This window comes from Falco biarmicus, chromosome 8 (genome assembly GCF_023638135.1).
Source record: "Falco biarmicus isolate bFalBia1 chromosome 8, bFalBia1.pri, whole genome shotgun sequence".
NCBI lineage: Eukaryota > Metazoa > Chordata > Aves > Falconiformes > Falconidae > Falco > Falco biarmicus.
In genome coordinates this window covers 58,514,764-58,535,805 of record NC_079295.1, presented here as the reverse complement: position 1 = coordinate 58,535,805, position 21,042 = coordinate 58,514,764, and the positions used below count along the sequence as shown (strand labels likewise).

The following is a 21,042-nucleotide window of genomic DNA, read 5'->3' as shown; positions in this document are numbered from 1 at the left end:
TCTGTGAGCAAAACCACCCTATTTTTTTTCCCCTGTTGCCATCCACCTTTGCTGGACTGTGTTCACTGTGTCTATCCAACTTACTGCCTCTGAAGGCCAGGGTGTCACCTCTCCATGCGCCCCCACATCTCCTTGGTGGTGACCAAGCATGTTCATCAGTGAGCAGCTAAAAGTTAAACACCAGCAACAAAACAACAACAGTCCTTATTTCAATGACCACGAAGAAAATTTAATTCAAAGAGCAAAGACACCAATACAAGCTCCAAAGGTGCTCCGAGCAAACCGGAGCAGCTTGCACAAGTCCCTTCCCAAAGCAGCCAGGCAGATGTGGCTCTGGTTCCTGGCTCTCCCCCTGGGAAGACTCACGCTTCTCCCCTGCATCCCCCCCTGCCCCCGCCTGGCTGAGGGACCTGCAGTGGTCCAGGGAGCTCCCACACCTGGGGAACAGGCTACTCCAGAGGCGAGTGAGGGGCTCAGGGGGTGGGGTTGTCACTGGGTGAGCTCACCTTGATCCTGCAGAAAAGAAAGGCACTTCCCAAACTTCAGTGACATCCTGCCACCTGCATGCACGTGGCCTGGGACTGTGAGGCATCCCTCCATCACTTACCCCTGCCCACCCCTATGTGACACCCCAGGGATGTAGCCCCTCAGGGGAGTCACGGTGTCTCAATGACAGAAGGAAACTGGGGGAGGTCATGGCTCAAAGGTAGAGGAGCAAATCCATTTTGAGTTGCCCTCAGCCACCCTACGCTCACTATGATGCTCCCTGCAAATGAGGCACTTTGCTGGAGAGGAATGACCCAGACCTCTCACTCCTGGAGAAGGCAGAACAGGGAAAGGTGGAGACCTTGGGCAGGGACCTCTCCAAGAGTTGTGTCCAGAGCCTCCTGCCCTGGGCTCAGCCCAGCAACACATGCAATAAGAAGCACCATAGCCCCAGCCTGATTTTCTCTCCCTCACATACATCCAACAGCCCACCGAGCCCCCACATGGGATGTGGGGCCTTTGAGAAAAGCAGGGATAAAATTCAGGAACCAATGTTAACCCAATGACTAAGTGGATGTCACTCCCAAAATTCAACCCAAAGCCACTGAAATTATGGATGGGAGACAAAAACCCCAAACCTTCAGGATTTCCATGGATGAAAGCCTGGTCTGTCCAGGGGGATAGCTTTTTCCCCATGTCTACAGACAAGCAGCAGACAGGCACTTGCAGATAGGCACTTGCTCCCCTAACACGGGGCTCACTGCCCTGGTCACCGGTCCTACCCCCTTCCCACCGCTCCAGAGGTCTGGCTGCCTTTGACTTTACTCTGTGCTCTTTTGGGGGATCCTGAACTGTTCTGGGTCCCAAGTGCAAGGATCCAGCCTCAGCTCAGATCCTGATTTTCTCCTGAGGAGGCAGAAAGTTCACAAGAAACACTGAACATGAGAAAATTGCACATGCCAAGGAGCAGAAAGTCTCACAAAATTCACTCCCAGGCTTAACTCCCTTGTGCCATCGGCTCCTTGCAGCCCCCAGGTCTACCCTACAACCTGAACCCAGCCAGGCTCAGGAAGAGCAGCCTTTGGGTGGGGAGAAAAGCACCAATACTACCAACTCCCCCCCTTCCCATGGGACTTCACGGCAGTGGAGCCAGCAGTCAGGAAAGCAGCCAGCAGCCTCCAGCACAGCTCCAGCCCAGGGAAGTGGCCGGCAATCTTTGCACAGCAACCACAGCAGAGCACTGAGCAAAGCGGTGGGAGAGGGATGTCCAGACCTGCATGCATCTCCTTGCTGTGTGGCTATGGAAGTGGTTAGGAGCAGGACCATGAGTTTCAGATTGCTTACTTTAACCTTTCTTCTCCTTCAAATAGAAATTTAGTTAAAGTTGTAAGCAGAGGCAGAGCTGTCAGCCCCCGATGCTGAGGCAAGCCATCGGGACCCTCTGCCTCCCGGTGCCACCTCTCCCAAGCTTCTAAATCTGCTGCACAGAGCAGGACCATCTACCAAAGACCCCTAAGTTCCCCTTCAAAGCAGAAGAGCCAAAACCAAGGTGATCCTGGCACTTGGTCCTCTGCCCTAAGGAGAATCCTCCTTAGTGCCAAAGCAGCTCAGCAAGTGATTTTGGTTCCCAAGACACAACCCAGATTTCCATCCCAGTCCCCCCTTCAGGGGCATGGCACAGCCCTGTCACCGAGCAGCTCCCGGAGGTGGCATGGACGGCGTAGTGTCACTGCCGGTGCAGCACCGGCCCCACGAGCTGGGCAGAGGGTGCCCAACTCATCGCTGAGGTCACTTTTGGGGGGGCTTAAGCCAATCGCAAAACCATGAATCAACACATAGAGAAACCCAAGGGGGTGGAGGTCTCCCCTGCAGAGAGGGCAGGGGCCAGGGGGCTCAGACATGGCCCTGGGGGCTGCGCTCAGGCAGCGGGTGCCTGCCTGGGGGCTGCTGCAGCAGGGCGGTGAGGATGCGCTGCAGCTGGGTGAGGCGGGCATGCAGGGAGGTGGTGGAGAAGAGGTTCAGCTGGTAGGACGGGTCAAGGGGCAGGATGGAGATGAGCCACCAGCACCACGTTGGGCCATCTGCCAAAGCCTGGAGGGGAGAGAGGGAGAGACCCCCACGTCAGGAACTGCAAGGTGAATGCATGGCCTTTGGGCAGCGTCGCTGATGGGAAATTGTTGCTCTTGCCAGGACAGCAAAGCCAGCTTTGGCCAAGGTATTCTGCTGACTGGCCCTTTTATCTGTCCAGGCTCAAAATTTCTTGATAAACTAATTTAATTTCCAGACAAGCATTCCCCAGGGAGTCTCTAGACACAGGTGTAACCTGTGTACTGTACTAAAGTCTGTACTAAAGAGACAAAGAAATATCTCGTGCATTTCCTTGTTGAAGGTGATGCTTTTTGTAAAAGCGGGCCAGATCCTGCGTGGTCGGTGCCTTTTGGGGCACTTGCCTTATCACCACAGAAAAAGGCGAGGTGCAGGCCAGGCAGGCACAGCTGCTGGGCAGTGCTTTTGTAAACTTTTTTTCAAAGCCTGAGATAAACTAAGAGGGAAATGTTCAATTCAGTTGAAGGAAGATGAGGAGTTCTGTTATTCTGAGCACAGCATTGACGTGACTGCTGGCCAGGACAGCCTTAGCCTGGGACAAGCAGCAAGAGCACATTTGTTAACGATCCAGAGAGGAAACATTTTCTTACAGGAGTGAAAACTGAATTTGGGAATTATATTTTTCTCCAGAATCCGAATTTGTTGGAGCAATTTAATAAGCAAACTGCACCCTGCCCTCTCAGCTCCTCTGCTCTGGCCAGCTACAGCTGTCCCAAGGGAACACAGTGAGAGGAGGCTGCAGGCTCACTGAGCTGTGGGGTTCATTTCTTTGCCCATTTGTTTGTTTTCGGTTTGTTTGTTTTTCCCCCCCAAGTGTTTTCAAAACAGTTCAGTTTCTCAGTTCTCATTTAGGAAGAGACTCCAGGAAAGCTTTTAAAACTCAGTGCTCAGTTTCCAAGAGCAGTTAAAAACTATAAACATTAAACAGTTTCAACAGACATCTCCCTGAGAAATGTCGTAACTGGTAAAGCGAGTGAACAACAAGGTTTGTTTTGCTCATCCTGGGGGGGAGCAGGGTGGTTAGCAGGAACCATGCTGCTTCAGAGGTTCTCTTGGTACCCTCCCTATTTAGGGCACCCCTTCCCTCAGGGAATTACCTGGATGTCCTCTTCCTTCTCCGGCAGCTGTCCATGCTGCATCAAAATGTGCCTGGAGACAAGGTCTCTGTGCTCACAGAACTGCTGAGCCAAGCGGTAGGTGCTTTCGTGCAGGCGCTGCAGCTCCTGCAGCTCCTCCGCGGCCACCTGCATGGGGGGAAGAGGAACGGAGGTGTCCATAGGGAGGATCCATCCCACCCTGTTTGCCCTGGCCCTGCCCTCACCTTCTTGTCCTCCAGGTACTCGATGTCGGCAGTGTTGTAGCCGTCCCTGTGTCCGCGGCTCAGCACCCGGAACCGCCGCCTGCCGATGGTGTCCACCAAGGACCTCCCGTCCGCCAGCAGCTCGATCTGCCGGATCTCCAGCATGCAGCCGTAGTCAGCGAAACTGGAGGGGGCCAGGGGGAGAAAAGAGGGGCTGAGCTGGGATACTGGTGGGGAGAGAGCTGCTTCTCCTGAAGGTACCAGCATCAGAGGAGGAAATGGCCCAGGAACAAACTGCCTGGGAGGGGGCAAATTTGGAGATTCACTCAACTCTATTGAGTTGCCACTTGCTGCTAAGAGGCCAGGGAATAGCGTGCACGCTGCTTGCACTCCCTTGGATTTGCTATACACCACATTGACTGAGGTCCTCATTCTGTCCTGATGTCCAGGGGTTCTGAAGGCACCACCCCTTGTGGAGACATCCTCCCAAAGCCCAGAAAATGTTATTTATCTCACTTCACTTGAACAGGACTGGAGCACAGCGAGGATAAGTAAATAGAGTTATCTAACTTGGGTTAGGATCCTGGAGACTGAGCCCATCCGAGATCTGGAGGTGCCACCAGGAACATAAGGATGGCCATGCTGCACCAAACAAAAGGCCATTTAACCCCATGTCCTCTCACAGCTCGTTAAGACAAAGTATGAGAAATACAGCAAATTTCAAGTGCTTGCTAAGAAGAGCTGGAGGTCACAGCCAGGGAACCATGCAGCTCTGAGACATCCTGAGCCAGCAGCTGTTCCCAGACCACGGTATTTAACAGCCACCACTAGCTCTGCTCAGCTGCAGCACTGGCCCATTCCTTGCCTGGCCAGTGGTGATGCCAGGAGGCTGCAAGATCCCTTTCGCTTTGCCATGTGGGGAATGCACCACCTCCCTGCTGCTTTTATCTGCAGGGTGCAGTGGGATAGGAAATTGCACCTGGTTCCTTCCCTCCAAACCACTCTGGATTTTAGATGCTCGGGGCCGGGGCAGAAAGGGGCAAATCAGCTTGGGCAGAGGGAAGCCGCTTTGCCCAGAGCTCACCTTTTCCCATTCTCATATATACACATGCCGAACCTCCTTGTGCCAGTCTCCTGGCACCGCCGGATCATGAGGCGGTAGCGAGGCTCGAAGACGTGCAGAGGGCAGGCAATGCCTGGGAAGGACATCGTGCAGACGAAGATGGGGATGTTCTTGGTCAGGCTGAGGGACAGGAGAAGAAATCACTATGAAACCCTCCCAGAGCAAATCCCATCCCAAGGGCTCTGCATCAGTTAGTCCCCCAAACCAGGTGTGTCCTTTACCCTAAGAAATGATGCTCTGGCACAGAGCGGCACCAAAGCTTCCACTTGGCTCACCAAGAGCCCAAGGACAGACTCTGCCCGCAAAACAGCTTCTTGCAGAGATACTCCCTCATCCCCAGATGCCCCATGGGGCACGTCCATACCCACTACCCACGTGGCATTGCGGTGATGTGGTCCTAGAAGTGGGACAGACGTCGGTTGAGCAGAACCACGCCAGAGCAATGGTACGTGGTGTGGACAGCCCCCTCAGAGCCCAGCCCGGCCCCCACGAACATACACACTGGAGCAAGTGCCTGCTTACTTAGAGAGCTCTGCCATCTCGGCCCGGTGCAGCTCCTGGCGCTCGGCCAGCTGTGCGGGGAAGGTGGCCAGCATGATGTCCTGCAGCAGCACAGTGGGGCTGTAGCTTCCAGCTTTCAGGTACTAAAAGAAATTAGACCCAGAAATAGGTTGGAGAAGAGCAGGGAGGGAGCTCTGAGACTCTGTCAGGCTCTGAATCACACTCACTTTTATTGGAGCTGAGGGTAATTTTAGATCAGAGAAAGTCAGGGATAAAACCTATCAGGGGATGTTGAGCCATCTAGCAGGATGGGATGTCAGCTCCACTGAGACCTCCAGACGCTGCTCAGACCCAGGGCCCGTCCCATGCAGCGTCCTGTCTCTGACAGTGATGCAGTCCTTGTATGACAACCTAATTTCCCTGATGGTCTCATCTGAATCCCTTTTCATTAAAGATTAAATCAACTCTCCAGGCTAGCAGGTTTTCCACCCATTTCCATTTTTAAAAGTAATTAGCATTTGCTTCTTTCTTTCCGTCTTTCTCTCTCTCTGCCTCTCAGTCCTGTTTACAATCTCACTAAATCACTGTGGCATCTTGTGGAAATTAATCTCTTGGTCTTAATTATCAACTGTCTGGTCATTCCCACATGAGTGAAGGTGACACCAACCATCCCAGGGAGCTGCTAATGTAAAAGAATTGCACCTTCCCTCCCAGCCCCGGGCACGCTGCTGGCAGCCAGAGCCAGTGCTCAGCTCTCCCTCGGGCTCCATCCCATGGGACACATGCCCTCACCTCTCTCAGGCTCTGTTTGCAGAGGGGGCAGTTGGGCCGGTGGTCCAGGCAGCGTTCAAGGCACTCCTTGCAGAAGGTGTGCCCACATGGTGTCGTCACCGGCTCAAAGAACATCCTGCAAAGGGACTGAAGTCAATGGATTGCAGAGAGTGGCATGGGAGAAGGACCTCAGGTAAGCCCAGCAGAGAAAGACTTCACAGAGCCTCTGTTCACAGGGCTGGGTGCCCTCGAAGCTGCTGTTCCCCAGGTCTGGCTCAGCACCCTGCTTTGGAAGCCCTGGCTGGTCTTAGCCCTATGGTGCAGGGGTCCCACAAAGCACTCGGGGACTTCCAAGAGGCCCAGGCTGCTGCTGCAAGGGTAGAGCTGGTCAGGGTGGGCAAAGCTCACAGGCTTTCCCCCCACAGCCCACGGGCACAGCTCCTGCCTACCCCCAGCCTTGTACCTGCATCTTCCTTGAATCACCTTGCTGGGAGCAAAAGATTTTGTTTCCAGCAGGAACAAGACATTTCCCATGTCTCCTCTTGCCGTCTCAAGGAAAATCTGCTGCCTTCACCAGCCTTCTGCACTGAAGACAACGACGCTGCAGGGATGCAATGCCATGGAAAGCTATCTCACACTGTGTTTTCCGAGCCTTGACAGCCCATGGCTATGAAACTCACCTTCAGTACAGCTGCATTGGCTAAGCTTTGCTCCTAACTCCTGTTAATTAAATGTAAAGGTTCCTAACTGGCTTATTTATTCAATTAGAAGTCTGGGCTCAGACTGTTGGACTTGCACAGCAATGTAAAGCGAGAACTGTCCCAGTTCTGAACACGGCTCCCCATCCCTGTAGGGTGGTATCTCCCCGCAGACCCCATCAGTACGCACATGGCACCCCTTGGTCCTGGCAGCACTGCAGTGGGAAAGTGCCTCCTTCTCCCCTGTTCCCAGAGCAGAGCCAGCAGCAAGCACTCGGGATGCTCACAGGTAGCTCCGGGATCAGAAATTAACTGAAGGTCTCGGGGAAGCCCTGCTCAGCACTGAGCCCTTACTCCTCCTGAACACTGTGTTTCCCTGCTCTCAGAAGAGACCTAAGTTCACCTAACCCAGATTAGATACAGCCTTGATCTCTCTCTCCTCTGTGTCATTCCCCCATGCCAGAGCCAGAACTGGAAAAATCTGCCATACAGGAGACCTTGACCGTCTTGCACGTCCAGCAGCGCAACACCCAGCTCTCTGCCAGCAGCCGCTTGCACAACTGCTCAAGGTCCTGGGACACGCCAGAAATAACAGCCTGGTTTCAGCGTGCCCCGTGGCAGCACCCAGCCCTTCCCTGCCCCTGAGTCAGCAGGCAGCCACGGGCTCTACCCTCTCCCCTTTTCTACCTTCAGCAGGCACGGAGCTGGGAAATGCTCCCCTCTGGGTCTGCAACATCCCCATCATAGATGGTATTTCCCTAGGGCAACACCTTCGTGCTCCAGCCTGCAGTTACAAAGGGCAACGGCTGCTTTCAGTCTTTGACCTCACAGAACATCCCCACCTCCACACCGATGTCCCAAGCGATACAGACCTAATGATGCCGCACCTGGAGACAGGGCAACCTGAGCTCCTACAGCCTGGCAGGGCAAAGCGTGTCCCTGTCTGCCCCTCTGATCTCCTCCCTCTACTGGAACCTGCATTTCAGCAGTACTGGGGACTGAGTTTGCTGTTAAGATGTGAAGAAAGATCCCCACCAGGAAAGAAGACCCAGCAGCTGCTAATTCTTCATCCTAAAAGCTCTCCCACCAGAAAACTCACCGTATGCAGAGGGAGCACTCGAAGTCAGATATGCTCAGCAGCTCCCCAAGGCACGGCTGGGTACACTTTGCTGCTGCCGTTTCCTCTTCATTATCTAGTAGCAAAAGAGAAGGCAAGAGAAGGTGGCCCCCCATTCCAATACTGAAAATCAGTCTTTGCTTTCTGACCTTTTCTAGGTGTAAGTAGTTCACTGCTACACAAAACACTTAGAAAGTTACAAACAAAACCACTAGGGAATACAACATCAGCCCCTCTATTAACCCATCTGCGTTCATCCACAGCTTTTACATCACTGGGGTCTCATGGTACTTGGTAGGAGAAGGTGGTATCGCCCTACCTCCTTTTGCAGGCAGGGAAACTGAAGCACTGGGAAGTGAAGTGGCCTAAGAAATTCCCAGATGGAGATCTCTGGAGATGGAAATCTCACCTGCCATGAGTCATCATCACTGCTTGATGTGGCAGTCATCTGGCTAGATGCTAATGGCAAGTTAATGCCAATGGATGTGCTGCTTCTCCCAACGCATGGCACGCCATGTTCTTTGCAAGGGATTTTAAATATAAACCCATCTAAACCCATGGGAACCAAAGGAAGCCTCTCCTTGACTCCATGCAGGGAACAGGTGATGTCTGGCTTTAGCAAGAACTTTTCACCAAGCTAGACCCAAAAGTTTGGTATAAGTTCACCAGCTCAACACAGGAAGATCGGATCCTCCTCAGAGCTGTCCCACCATGTGCCCCCGGGACGTCTGCTCGCTGGGCTGGCACACAGCGCAAGCACCAATTTTCAGTGCCAAAATGGATTTCAAACAAGTATTCTGCGTGAGACAAGATCTTGGTAACTTTGACAACACTCACCTACCAACCACCAGCTCTGCCTCTCTGCCGAAGTCTCCGGCTCTTGCCCTGGCTGGGAAGGGGTGGCTGTCCCCTGGCTGTGCTCAGACCCTGTGGCTCCTCTGCCATCCGTCGACTCTCCCTCCGGACCCTAGGCACAGCAAGGATGAAACCAAGCTCAAAACCTCTTCCCTTTTTGAATGCACAGCCCTGTCTGTCCCACCGAGCCCAACGGCACCGGGAGGCTTCCTGGTGTGTTGCTGTATATTAACATCTTGCATCTGTGGGACAGCAGGAGAGCGTGGCCCTCAGACATTCCTGCTCATCCCAGGGTTAAAACACGGGTTTACTCTGTCCAGATGTACCACCTGGCACGTGGGTGTATCTGAGCCCATCTTCTCTGATTCCCCTCTCTCTCCAAACTTGCCAAATTCATCTATAGAAGGCAAAGAGCAAAAGATGAGCTTTCCTTAATAGCTGCTAATGGTCTGAGCCGCTCTCATGTGTGGGTTTTGTATGAAAAAAAACATTAAAACTGAATTATTTTTTTTTCCTAAATGTAGTGTGACTTGGGAATTTTAAACACAATGACAGTCTAAAATCTTACCAGAAGTATTGCAGAATGAAAACTAGGAGAGGAATGGAGACAGAAAGAGCCTCCTCTGTTTCCTCAGTCCCCACGGCACCAGCTCTGATGGCACCTTTGCTGTCCCATCTTCCACTACCTGCAGCTTCTCATCCCAGCATGAAACCACACACACGTGGCTGTGGTCTTGCACAGCCTCCCCTTATCACACCTCCTTTCCCATCACTGGAAACCCCCATTTGGGATGTCCCAGAGGGACATTACACCCCGTCACAGACCCAGGTCAATGCAGGCTCTCCTACCTGAGCTTGGGAGGAAGACAATGGGAGTGCAGGGCTCCCTCCATCAACCTGGGGATCGGCTGAGCCCTGGTGAGCATCACCCAGGTTTGCAGCAGCCACGTGTGGCTGTGGAGCATCCTCTCGCTTGAGGATCTGCAAGGAGAAAGCAGGGCTCAGCGGGTGCTGGGAGAAGGAAGCAGGGAGGTGTGCGGGCTGCCAGGCTCCCTCTTTCCCCAAAGCAGCCTCCTGCTCATCACAGGACACATCAGGGTTACTTGTTTCAGTGCTGGCCGAGCTCTCTGTCAAACAAATGCCTTCGTAGCACATAAGGAAGAAAGCAGCATGAGGCAGCAAACAAAATGGTGTATTTTAAAGGCTGGGAGCCATGTTCTCCATCACCCACAAAGAGCAGGGAGTGAGCTGCAGAGGGTAAAATGTCATTCCCCATTCCCTTGCCCTTTTCCTCCTGGGGGGCAAGTGTCCCCTCATGGCATGAAGTCCCTGCGCTGGGGATATTGCTGGCAGCCCACTGGTGACGGTGATTTTGGTACACAGGTGGGTGCTGGCCTGCAATCATCTGCAGAAAAGACACAAAAGAAGCAGCTTTTGGCTGTCTGCTTTGCCTTGGGTGACTACTGATACTGCCTCAAAGCCCACCTCGTGCCATGTCAGCATCTGAACCCTGCAAAACCTGATACTTGAAGCTACAGACTGAGAAAGAGGAGTTTTCTTCACAAATAAACCTGCATCACTGATGGGAAGGCTCCTGGACCAAGATCCAACTCCTCTTGATCCCACTGCTGGCCAGAGCAGCACAACTGTGATGCATGTGAGTCCTTCAGAGGACAAGAGCATCTTCCTGTGCGATGCGAGGGCACAGGACCCTGTCACAGTACGGCCCACGCACCTTCTCCATCTCTTTCCAAGCAGGGTGGAAATGGGGACTGAGTGTCAGGCAGTGTTCCCACGCCAGCAGGGCTTCGGCTCTCTGTCCCATCTCCAGAAGCACCTTTCCTTTCCTGAAGAAGGCCTGCGGAGCAGAAAAACCTGCGGTGACTATAAGACAGCGACCAGCTGAGTATGTGCCCCTTCAGCTCCTACGTGAGTCCCGAGAGAATCTCCCTCCAGCCTCCTGCCTGCTCCCACCCCAAGCCAAAGCACCCAGACACGTCGCTGCTTCCAGGCTCAGACTTGTCTAGAAAAGACAGATCCACCCGCAACCAAGTACCCGTAAAACAGGACTCCCCCAAAATGCAGCAGTTGCAAAAGCCAAGCAAACAAACCCTGCAGAGACCCAGGGAAGGAGCCAAGGGCTTCTGCCTTTGAAGCTGTGAAACTATTGCCAACGAGTGCTTCACAAATCAGCAAGCGGGCTGCCAGGGCTGATATCTTCAAGAGCAGCTCAGCCTCTGGCCAGTGCTTCTCCAAGCCTGCAACTGCGATCCTGAGCACCAGCGTGGCTACGTGCCCTCACTGTCTGCATGCGAGCAAGGACAGACTGGTGCTGAACCTCTCCCGTTAGTGCAACGCAGCGCTTGCAGCCTGGATTTGCACTAATGGGTCTGGCAAGTGTATTTCTGAGCGGGATGAATTCAATAGCTAGGAGAATTCTGGAAAGGGGGAAACTGCTTCCACACAGTAAGATGTGGTTCCAAGCACAGCCAGCCAATGGGAGTTCCCCTCCACTCACCTCGTGCTCTCCAGGCTCAGCCCTACACACAGCATCCAGGTCCTCCAGCGCCTGTGAGTACTGCCCCAGCGCAGTGAAAGCCTCTGCCCGGCATAGCCGCAGGGACCTGGCATCTGGGGCTGGAAAGAGAAATGTTACCACTCACGTAATGAGTTCATGGTGAGGCAGAGGGGCTGGATGAGACCACGGAGATGCCACCATGGTGGGACAGCCCCTGCGGTGCTGCCTTGAATTGAGCACAGCCAGCTCCTGCTCTCCTCTGGCAGAAGTCACTGGCCTCATCAGTCTCTGCAAGGAAGTTATTTCCCCTAAATATCTCGTTTTAAGCTCTTTGAGGTTCTTCCCTTTGTTTTTCTCCAGCTCCCCCAAATGCCTTCAGCCAAGGGGCCCCACCACTGCCTTGGGGCTGAGCCACGTTGGGGTCTGGGCTCTCATCCATCCTTTTGGGATGCAGCAAAAAGGCTGTACCATACACGTAGTCCCTACAGCGTCTGTTGCCACAGGAGGCTCTGCAATATGATTCACACAGCAGAGCCACAATAACATATTACCAAACAAGCCTGCAGCTATGGAGATCTGAATTCCCAAAACACCAGGGAGCCTCCTGGACCCACCTGGCTGCCACCACCCTCCCAGGGCAGAGGCAAAAACAGGGGGGTGCAAGGATCTTCCCCCCCACATCTCAGGGTTTCCAAGTATGAGAAAAGGCTGAGATTTTCCAAAACGGAGGAACTGAGCATTTACTTCCTCATCAGCAAGATGACACTGATGGGATCTCAGGGAGGGGGATGGGGGGGCACAGCACAGTTCCCACCGGTGCTGCTGGCCATGACACCCCAAGGGTCACAGCACTGAGTGCCCCACACACCCCTGCCTGCTCCTAAACAAGCAGTGAGACCCTCTGCTCTCTTGTCTCTGGGAAACTCCATAACGACCTTCCTTCCTACCAGCACTGCCAGCAGGGGAACTGGGGTGAGGGACATCAAGGAGTACAAGCAAGCAGCACCACGAAAGCCCATACTCATGGTGTAAGCAGGTGCGGGAATGTTTGCAGTTTTGAACTGCAAGGTTTCCCCAGACCCACCCCGTTACACCTCAGCTTGCGTGGAGGTGACCTACACAGACCCAGCGCTGTGCTTAGCTGTGCACGTGCTAGCATTCCAGCTAACGGAACGGCTCTGTGCACCCAGCCCTGCGTCCCCCCCAGCGCAGAGCATCGCCCAACAGCTGCCGAGGGCTGGGATCGGGGACCTGCAGCTCCCTGGCCCCTCTGGGGAGGTCTCCAGTGTCACGCAGGTCCCTGCTGGCCCCCAGCTCCCTGTGGGACAACGGTGGGTCCAGCATAGGTAGCATGTGTGGTGGCCCCGCAGGATGCTGGCTCTGAGGCCAACCTTATATCACAAATTAGGCACCATTAGCAGGCACTGGTGCTGCACTTACTGTGGCAAAGTGGTGCAGGCAACATCATCCTGCCGAAGGGCCAGCAGCTCCCTCCAAGGCAAGCCAGGACCAGGGGCCCGGCTGGCAGCCAATCAGGGATCATCAGGAGATGATGACTGATGATGATGATGATGATGTCTCCCATGCACCCACCCCCAGCAGCATTTCCCCTTGCCCCAGTTCAAACATGGCACCGATGCAGCTCTGCCAGCAAATGGCAGGTCAGGACTAGCAGCCCAGGAAGAGCAGGGTGCAGAAAGCCAGCATCTGCCCGCACCTCTGCCTCCACTGTCACCATGCCCGGGCACCCACCAATCTGCCTGGGCACCTGCCACATCTTATCATAGAGGAGAAAACTCTGCCATGGCTTTTGCCTCCTTTCCACCCACGCCCAGCACGGAGCACAGGGAGACCTTGCTCGCTACCTGGTGCCACCAGGACCTGGAGAGCAGCAGACAGCCAGCCGCTCCTGCATCAAGGCCGCACTGTCCACACTGAGCTGTGCAGCAGAGCAACACCTGATCCCTTGGAGCTTATTTTCATTTATAATGTTAGTTCAGACCTTAGGGCTCAAGACAGAAAACAAAGGAACTTGCTGCTGGGTACCCCATCCCACAAGCACGCATCCAAAGACGAAATACTCCAGTTCCTAACAACAGGTAGGGATGAACAAATGGGTACAAAGTCTAGAGGCTTATTTTGCATGTGGGCAAACCCATCCAAACATTTGCACAGCCCAGCAATAAAGTGACCAATTTGGCAAAAAAAAGATGTGCAAAATGTGGCTATGAATTCTGCATTTCCCTTCTGCTGCAGCTATTTTTGATCTATGATATCATTAGACATTAGGGACGTAAGCCAGCTGGCAGCTCTGGTGGCTGATGAGTGACTGATAGTGCTCCCCAGCCTCCCAGCTCCAGGCATGTCAGAAGGCCTCCTGTATTACACGTTACAGTGCATTTCTTTTGCTCACTTGGAAAAACAGAAGATAAAAAGTTGACTATTTTCTCCCAAGAATAAGCGAGCTGCTCCGCAGGCTGGGCTGAGCAGGGCACTGCAAACTGGCCCATCGTGCAACACTGAACCCTACAAAATCCATTCTCGTGGATCAACTATTTATCAGTGGTTACTTTGGAAAGCAAAGGGGAGCCCATAAAAAGTTGTGCAGCCTGAAAGCAGTCTGCAGGAGTTGGAAAACACATCCTGAAAGCACCACCCATGTGGCTGAGCCTGAGCAGCACCAGCAAGCGCAGGTTTACTGGAGCTGCGGCTGTGACTGCGATTTCCTTGTCACCCTAAGCCAGACCTCCCCTGTCCTTTGGGGAGCGGAGCGTGCAGGGAAGACCGAGCACAGAGCTTGCAGTGTTGAATTTTTTCTACTCTTTATGCTCACAGAGGCTTGTTAAAGAGACATACAACCATACACCCCAAACAGTCAAAAGCCCGGCGATGAAGAGCACAGTCCTACAGAACTGTGCACATGCGTTGGCGTTGAGGGACAGGTGTGCGGGGTGTGAGATTGATGCCTATGGTTGCATAAAGAGACCTGCTTTGTGTTGCCAACACCAGGATCGGCTGGCCCGCTCAGCCCTGCGGTTCCAGGCGTACCCTGAACCTCCGGCACTTGTCTGGCAGCGGGTGATGAACAAGTGTCTGCGCCGCAGGAGGAGAGCTGACTGCTGTCATAGAAACGCCGGTGGAGAAAGGACCTTCTGCCACCATCGCCCCAACCCCCTGCTCCAGACACATTGTATAACCCCTTTTATTTAAGCGTTACTCTCCAAGAAATCCACTTACAGCCACCCACTAAAGCAGATCAGCTCCCCCCCCCCCCCGGGCCTGATGCTGACCCTGCAGGCAAATGTCTAGCCAGGGCGGGTTGCAGAAGGGGGCTGGGGTGAGGGGCTGCCCTACACCCTGGGGCTGGCACAGGAGCTCAGCCAAGGCTGTGTCCTCGCCAAGCTCCAAGGACGTGTGTGTCCTGGACTGGAAAAGTCCCAACCACTTTACATAATGGCCACCCCCCCCAGGGAGAGCTCTTCCTCTGACCCCAAAATATTGCCAGGCAGCAAGATGCAAGAAGCTGTTTGCTGCTCTTTCCGGCTGCTTGATAATGCCACAAGCACGTGGCTGATGGGACATGGGCTGTGCCCTGCCCTGCCCCTGGCCCCGGCAGGCGGGATGAGCAGAGGGGCTTGCCTGGCCACCCACCCCCTCCCGTCACCCCGGGACAAGTGCAGACACGGCAGAAACGCCCAGCAGCTGGATCCCCCTTCCCCATCCCCACCAGTCCTGCCTTTCCAATACTTGTACCTTCCCGGCTCGGGGGACACCGCGGTGCTGGGATGCCGTGACCCACACCGGTACCCACCACATCCTCGTCTCCGCTTCAGGCTGGCCCCTGGCCCCCAGCACCCGCAGCCCCCCAGCGCGCCCCGCCAGCCCGGTGGTGCTTACCCAGCTCGACCCCTCTCTGCGCCATCCTCAGCGCCTCCCGCGCGTCCCCGCGGGCCAGCCGGTGGCGGACACGGGCCACCAGCCAGGCCAGCCGGCTCTCCCGCCCCGCGCACTTCTCCAGGAGGCCGCCGAGCACCACGCTGCACCTCGCTGCCCCGACGCCCAGCAGCTTCAGCCTCTCCCGGCACAGGGGGCAGCGGGAGGGCACGGCCCCCCCGAGGCACGGCTTGCAGAAGGAGTGACCGCAGGACACGGTCACCGGCTCCCAGAGGAGGAGGCGGCAGGAGGGGCAGCGCAGCACGTCCAAGTCCCCGCTCCCGGCGCTGCGGGGCTGCCGGCCGGGGCTCCCCCCGCGGGCTGGGGAGGGGGGGCTGGGGGGCCCGCGGCTCATCGCGGCAGTGGCAGCCGAGGCGGGGGAGCTGCCCCCGGGCCGGCACTACCCGCACACGGCGGCCGCCGCCGGGGCCCCGCGCACGGCCCCGCTGCTGCGCCCCGCCCCGCTCAGCCCATCCGCCCGCGGCTCCCGGGCGGCGCTGGGCTGCGGCTACCGGCACGGCACGGCACGGCACGGCACGGGCAGGGCTCCCGGGCTGAGCGCGGGGGGCGCCGGCGGCGGAGCTACCGGGGCCGCCATTGGCCGCCGCCTCCGCCCCGCCCCGGCCCCGGCCGCGTTTCGTAACGGAGCCGGCCGTACCGGGGCGCCGCGGGGCGGGCATGGGCTGCTGAGCAGCGTCCCGGGAGTGTTGAGGGGTCCGGTGCCGGTCCCCTGCCGCCGGGACGCGGGGGTGCTGGGGGATCCGGTGCCGTTCCCCGCAGCCGGGACGCGGGGGTGTCGGGGGGTCCGGAGCAGCCGGGCTGTGGGGTACAAGCCGTGACACTGGAGTGTCACGCCACGCGGGGGATGCTGGAGAGGTCTCTGAACCGGGGTCCCCGGGGTCCCCGGGGCACTCTGGAGCAGGACCAGGTTGCAAAGTGCTGGGGGAGGTTTTGGGGTGCCCAGAGTGGGGCCAGGGCACTTTGGAGCCATCCCAGGGGCCAGGCTGCCGGGGGTACCCGGGGTGCTGCAGAGCAGGGGTGGGACACGTCCTGGGGGACACAGGGTGCTCTGGGACACCCCAGAGCAACTGAGACACGGGGTACCTGCGATGCTCAGGGGCAGCCCAGGGTGCCGAGGTGAGGCTCTCCGGAGCAGGACTGGGGTGCAGGCTGTCACAGTGCTCCAGAGCTGCCAGGACTGGTGAGGCTGGGGTGCACCAAGTGTCCCTTTGCAGACCCCACTGTGCATCATGGCGGGGTGCTCTGGAGGAACAGAGTGTCCCTCCGGAGTAGACGGAGAAACTGCATCTCCCTCAGATGCTGTGCTTCCACAGAATTCAACGAGTTCAGACTCACTGGGGACAGCCCCTTCCCACTCACGGACCCTCGGAATGGGCTCTGTGTACCAAGGGAGATTCATCCCCCCACCACACAGCCATACAACAAAGGGCTGGCATCTCTTGCATAGCTGGGAAAAACAGCTGAAATCTGGCAACTCCAGAGCTTAGTAGATGAGGCTTTATGTAAGGATGATGCATGTTTCCCAAGGCCTCTTATGTGTGTCCCCAAAACCAAACCAAACCCAGGCACGCACTGGAAGGGAGGGAGGTCACCAGCGGGACGTGAGTGCTGGTGAAGCCCGTGCCCCACTGAGGGAGTGGCAGGCAGAGGTCTGGGCTGTGGAGCAGGTTTTATTTCAAAACCTACCGTGATTACATTAAACAGCTCATGAGTGGTTTTAAAAGCTCAACAACTATGTTATGTGAGCTTGGAAGGCTTCACTCCTTGCTCCGTTATCTTTTTAAGGAATCCCTTCAGACTGGAGAAATCCCAGAGGAGGTTTAGCAGACAGCCCCGTATGCCCCCTGAGAGTGGCATCAGGGACATAGCACCGGGGACAACCAGGAGTGTTGTGGGGCTGTCCCAGACTCTGCCCCACAGGGACCATTTTCCATGTTCCCAATCCACAGGATGAGGCTTTGGTTGCCCTCCCAGAGGGACCTGCCACATCGCTTCCCCCAGCAGCTCTGCCATGGGCAGTTCTCAGATGAGCAAGGCTCATTCACGCCATTCTCTCATGATTTAGATCTCACCACAGCTAGTTTTTTCCACCAAAACCACCAGGGAGCCCGCACCAGTCTTACCTCCAGATTAAAGACTCATTCGTGACTCCTGAGCTGTGAATTGAGGGTGATTTTAGCTACCACAGCCAACTTTGCAGCGCTGTCCTTGAAGAGTGCTCCCACAACCTGTGTGTGTGGCTCAGCCTGGCAACACCAGCCCTTTGCCACAAGCAGCTGGCATCAGGTGAGGCGCGTAGCATCTTTCATCACCCCAGCCAGCTCCTCCAGGAGACACCTGGCTGTTCCCCGGCACCTGTCACGTTCTTTTCCTCACCTGATTCACTCCACAACCATTCTCACATGCGTGGGCTCTCCAGTGCTCTGTAAGCAGTGAGGATACACTGCTGCCTTTGCATAATGCAGTTAAAAATCAATCAGCCACGACACACGAGCCCACTGGAACCCAGCCTTCATTAGCGCCGGTGCAAGAACAATTTGTTTTCTTCATTCTGGCCAGAGCTGAGCTGGTTCTGAACTCCAAATGCTTTCCCTCGTCACTGCTGTTTGTGCTGACTCAGTACATAACTGAAAAAAAAGGGGGAAAAAAAGTCTTTAAATGCTTAATGCTAACCATTCTGCTGGCCAGATGAGGACTTCATGTTTTGCATAACACAGAACAGATTACAGTGTATTTAGGAACTATTTGCAAAGCACATTAGGATTTATTTCATAATAATTTTTTTCCACTTTAAAGGTGGGAAACAGCCCAGGGTTGGTGCAGCATGAGCAGTTCCAGGTGCTGGTGCAGGGGAAACAAGCTCCTCCTGTGGCTCCCAGCCACGCACCCCACTTGTGCTTGGGCTGCAGTACAGCCTCATCGGTGTGGTCCAGACTATGGATGATGCAACATGGGGATCAGGGATTTCACACTGGCTATGTCTGCTCATTTTTAGTGCCTAAGTATTAGTTGTGACATTTATTTTGACCCATTAGGGATTAAGGAGTAGCTCAGAGGTGACAGCACCTTCCCAGTGGTACTTTTTTTTGTTCAGAGAGATGAGACTTGCGTGCTCCTTAGGGTGTCTTCAAAGGCAGCACAAGCACTTGCTAAACAGCAATATGCCCTCTGAATGTCATGACCCCTTTGGCACACAGCTATTCTTGCTCTGCCCACCACCCTCCTCCCGTGAGGATGGGGCTGTCATGTCAGACCTGAAAGTCCTTTTGCACAGAGGTCAAACAGGTTTTCCTGTTTCAAAAGCAAAGGAGTGAAGTACTGGTATCCCAGCTGAGAGGAGGAGTGTTGCCATCAGGAAGGGCCACACACAGGGCTGACGGTGGCATGGATATATAAGAGCCAGTGCAGTCTGCTGGGTGATCAGGCAAAAAAGCCATGGCCAAATCCATCCTCAGCATCATTGCAGACCTCCTCATGCCCCCATGGATTCAGCATTTTTTCAGCAGCACTGTGCCTGGGTCCTTGCCTGTCTGACAGCCTTGAGAGTTGGCCTAGGGAATTATTTTTGCACCTCAGTACGTGCAAATAACACGCAAGGAGTTATTTGCATCATACCCCTCCCAGCCTGACAACAAACACATCAGCTTCCTGGAATTTTTGCTTTCTTTGCATCATATTTCTAGATGCAGGATGTTATTCAACCACCAGGTTTCTTTATTTGCCACACGCGGTTAAAGCCGGCCCTGGGAAGGAAAGCAAAAGGAAGTGGAAGCAGGTGGTGTGGGAGACTTTGTCTGCATTCATGGCTCGTCTTTTGTAACAAGCACCTTTTCTTTCAGGCCTCTGTATGCAGTAAGGGGAGCTGCTCCATGCCTGGTTTTCTCTCAGGCAGATTGCCACACTGTTCCTTGATGTTTGGTGTTCGAGGTCTGCACTGTGCTGACTAGGCTTTGGGCAGGGAGCAATCATAGAAATTACATGGTATTGTTTCTGGGTCCCAAAACTCTGCTGTGCGAGAGCTCAGAGAGGCCCTGACTCTCTTACTAAGGAGGATCAGATGTAAACAGGGTTGGGGAATTCAAGAAAACTTTAATATTATCCTTTAAAGAAAACTTTAATATTTTCCTTTCTGAGTCATACAGGCTTTGCCTGAGGCATCATCATTCCTAGAGAAATGAGTTGACTGCCACATGGATTGGCGGGACACAGGGCTGCGATGTAACATTAGCTCATTGCTCATGTACCTGGGCTTATGCCTGAACTCCTGGAAACCAGAGACAGAGGGAGAGCCCAGATCTGCATCTGGCTCATTTTACTCTCTTGGGCCAAACATCTTGGCAGACGATTTGGCAGAACATTATCACACAGTTTTGGAAGCAAGTCCCACGTAACATGCATGGAGATGTCTTGTGTACAAGCCACATACCACGGAGAAGGGAGTACAGCTAAAAGCAAGGTCAGGATTGTCCCCATTATCCAGGGGCAAGCCCTAGGATGGGTGACAAGACCATGGTCTGTGGTGAAGGGTGCTATCAGCTTGCCTTGATGCTTTGCAGTTGTTCCGTTGGTGTTTCAAGGGCAGCTGAAGACCCTCCACCTGTAGGAGATCTCATGGAGGGGCCCAAGGTCAGCACAGCTCGTCCAGCACCATCTAATCCTAGGGTGCATAAGGGCATGAATAACATAACCAAGTGATTAGAGGAGGAAAAGCCCTAAGGAACACACTGTCTGAGGACATAATCCACCTTCACATTGCAACAAGCTCCATCACTTCCAAGGAGGTTGATGTCCACAGGAAGCTGCATCCTTGTGGGCCAGACCTGGAGGTCACATCACCCACTTCATCTTCTGGATGGGGAGAGCTGATTTGTAATCAGTCATTACTGCAGGGTCAGACAAAAGTTGCTGGCTTCACAAGCTGCTGTGTGTCACGACCTGGCACGTGTGGCCAGGGGTGACGCCGTGGTGGCCCATAACTGCAGCTCAGGGACTCACCAGGCTGCCCTGCCCCAACCATTCACCATCCTGCGTGGCCTTGGCTCCTTGCCCCAGCAAGAAGTGAGTCTGTGCCGCCTCCCTTATTTCTTCCTTTTTTTTTTACTTTTTCTGTTTAGCTCCCACCCACCTGACAGAGATGCCAGCAGGGCTGGCGGGGACCCAGAGCTCCTTTTTCGCTTTGCCAAAGGAGGCTGCAAGTGGCAGCAGGTGGGTTCTGCAGATGGCAGAGCCTGGGCTGCAGCGATGCCCCTACCCTGCCATGGCCAGGTCAGGTCCAGTGTCCAGCTTGTCCCACTCATCTCATGCCATAAGGGTCACAGGAGGGTGTTAGCTGGTGGAGGAGTGAATTTGCTGGTGCCAGTGGGGTTGTCTGGGTGCAGGGGAAGCATGGGCAAGCTGTGAGGTCCTGCAGCTGGGCATCCCCTCCATGAACACCCCCTCCCACTGTGGCCAAGAGCTGCTGCATGAGTGCTCACCCCGGCTGCACTGCCTGGGGAGCTGCAGGTCTTTCCTCCTCTCTCTGCTCTTGGTGTTGGCTGTTGGAAAAACAGATGTTTTTCCAGACGAGCTTTTGCATGTAGCTTCCTCATCCTCTGCCCTGGTCTTTAGTCCTTC

The 21,042-nt window shown here is 54.9% G+C and overlaps 1 protein-coding gene across 1 annotated transcript; it reads right to left on the bottom strand.

Annotated features, from left to right (window-relative positions):
* Positions 1-204: 204 nt before the first annotated feature.
* Positions 205-15,934, bottom strand: LOC130154137 (LON peptidase N-terminal domain and RING finger protein 1-like). Its single transcript, XM_056349922.1, has 12 exons — positions 15,373-15,934; positions 11,476-11,594; positions 10,693-10,815; positions 9,807-9,938; positions 8,940-9,069; positions 8,085-8,178; positions 6,309-6,423; positions 5,538-5,659; positions 4,977-5,135; positions 3,914-4,076; positions 3,690-3,836; positions 205-2,577 (listed from the first exon to the last, which is right to left on the bottom strand). Exons 1-12 carry the CDS (start codon positions 15,761-15,763, stop codon positions 2,380-2,382), a joined length of 1,893 nt encoding a protein of 630 aa, XP_056205897.1. The 5' UTR covers positions 15,764-15,934; the 3' UTR covers positions 205-2,379.
* Between the last annotated feature and the right edge of the window lie 5,108 nt (positions 15,935-21,042).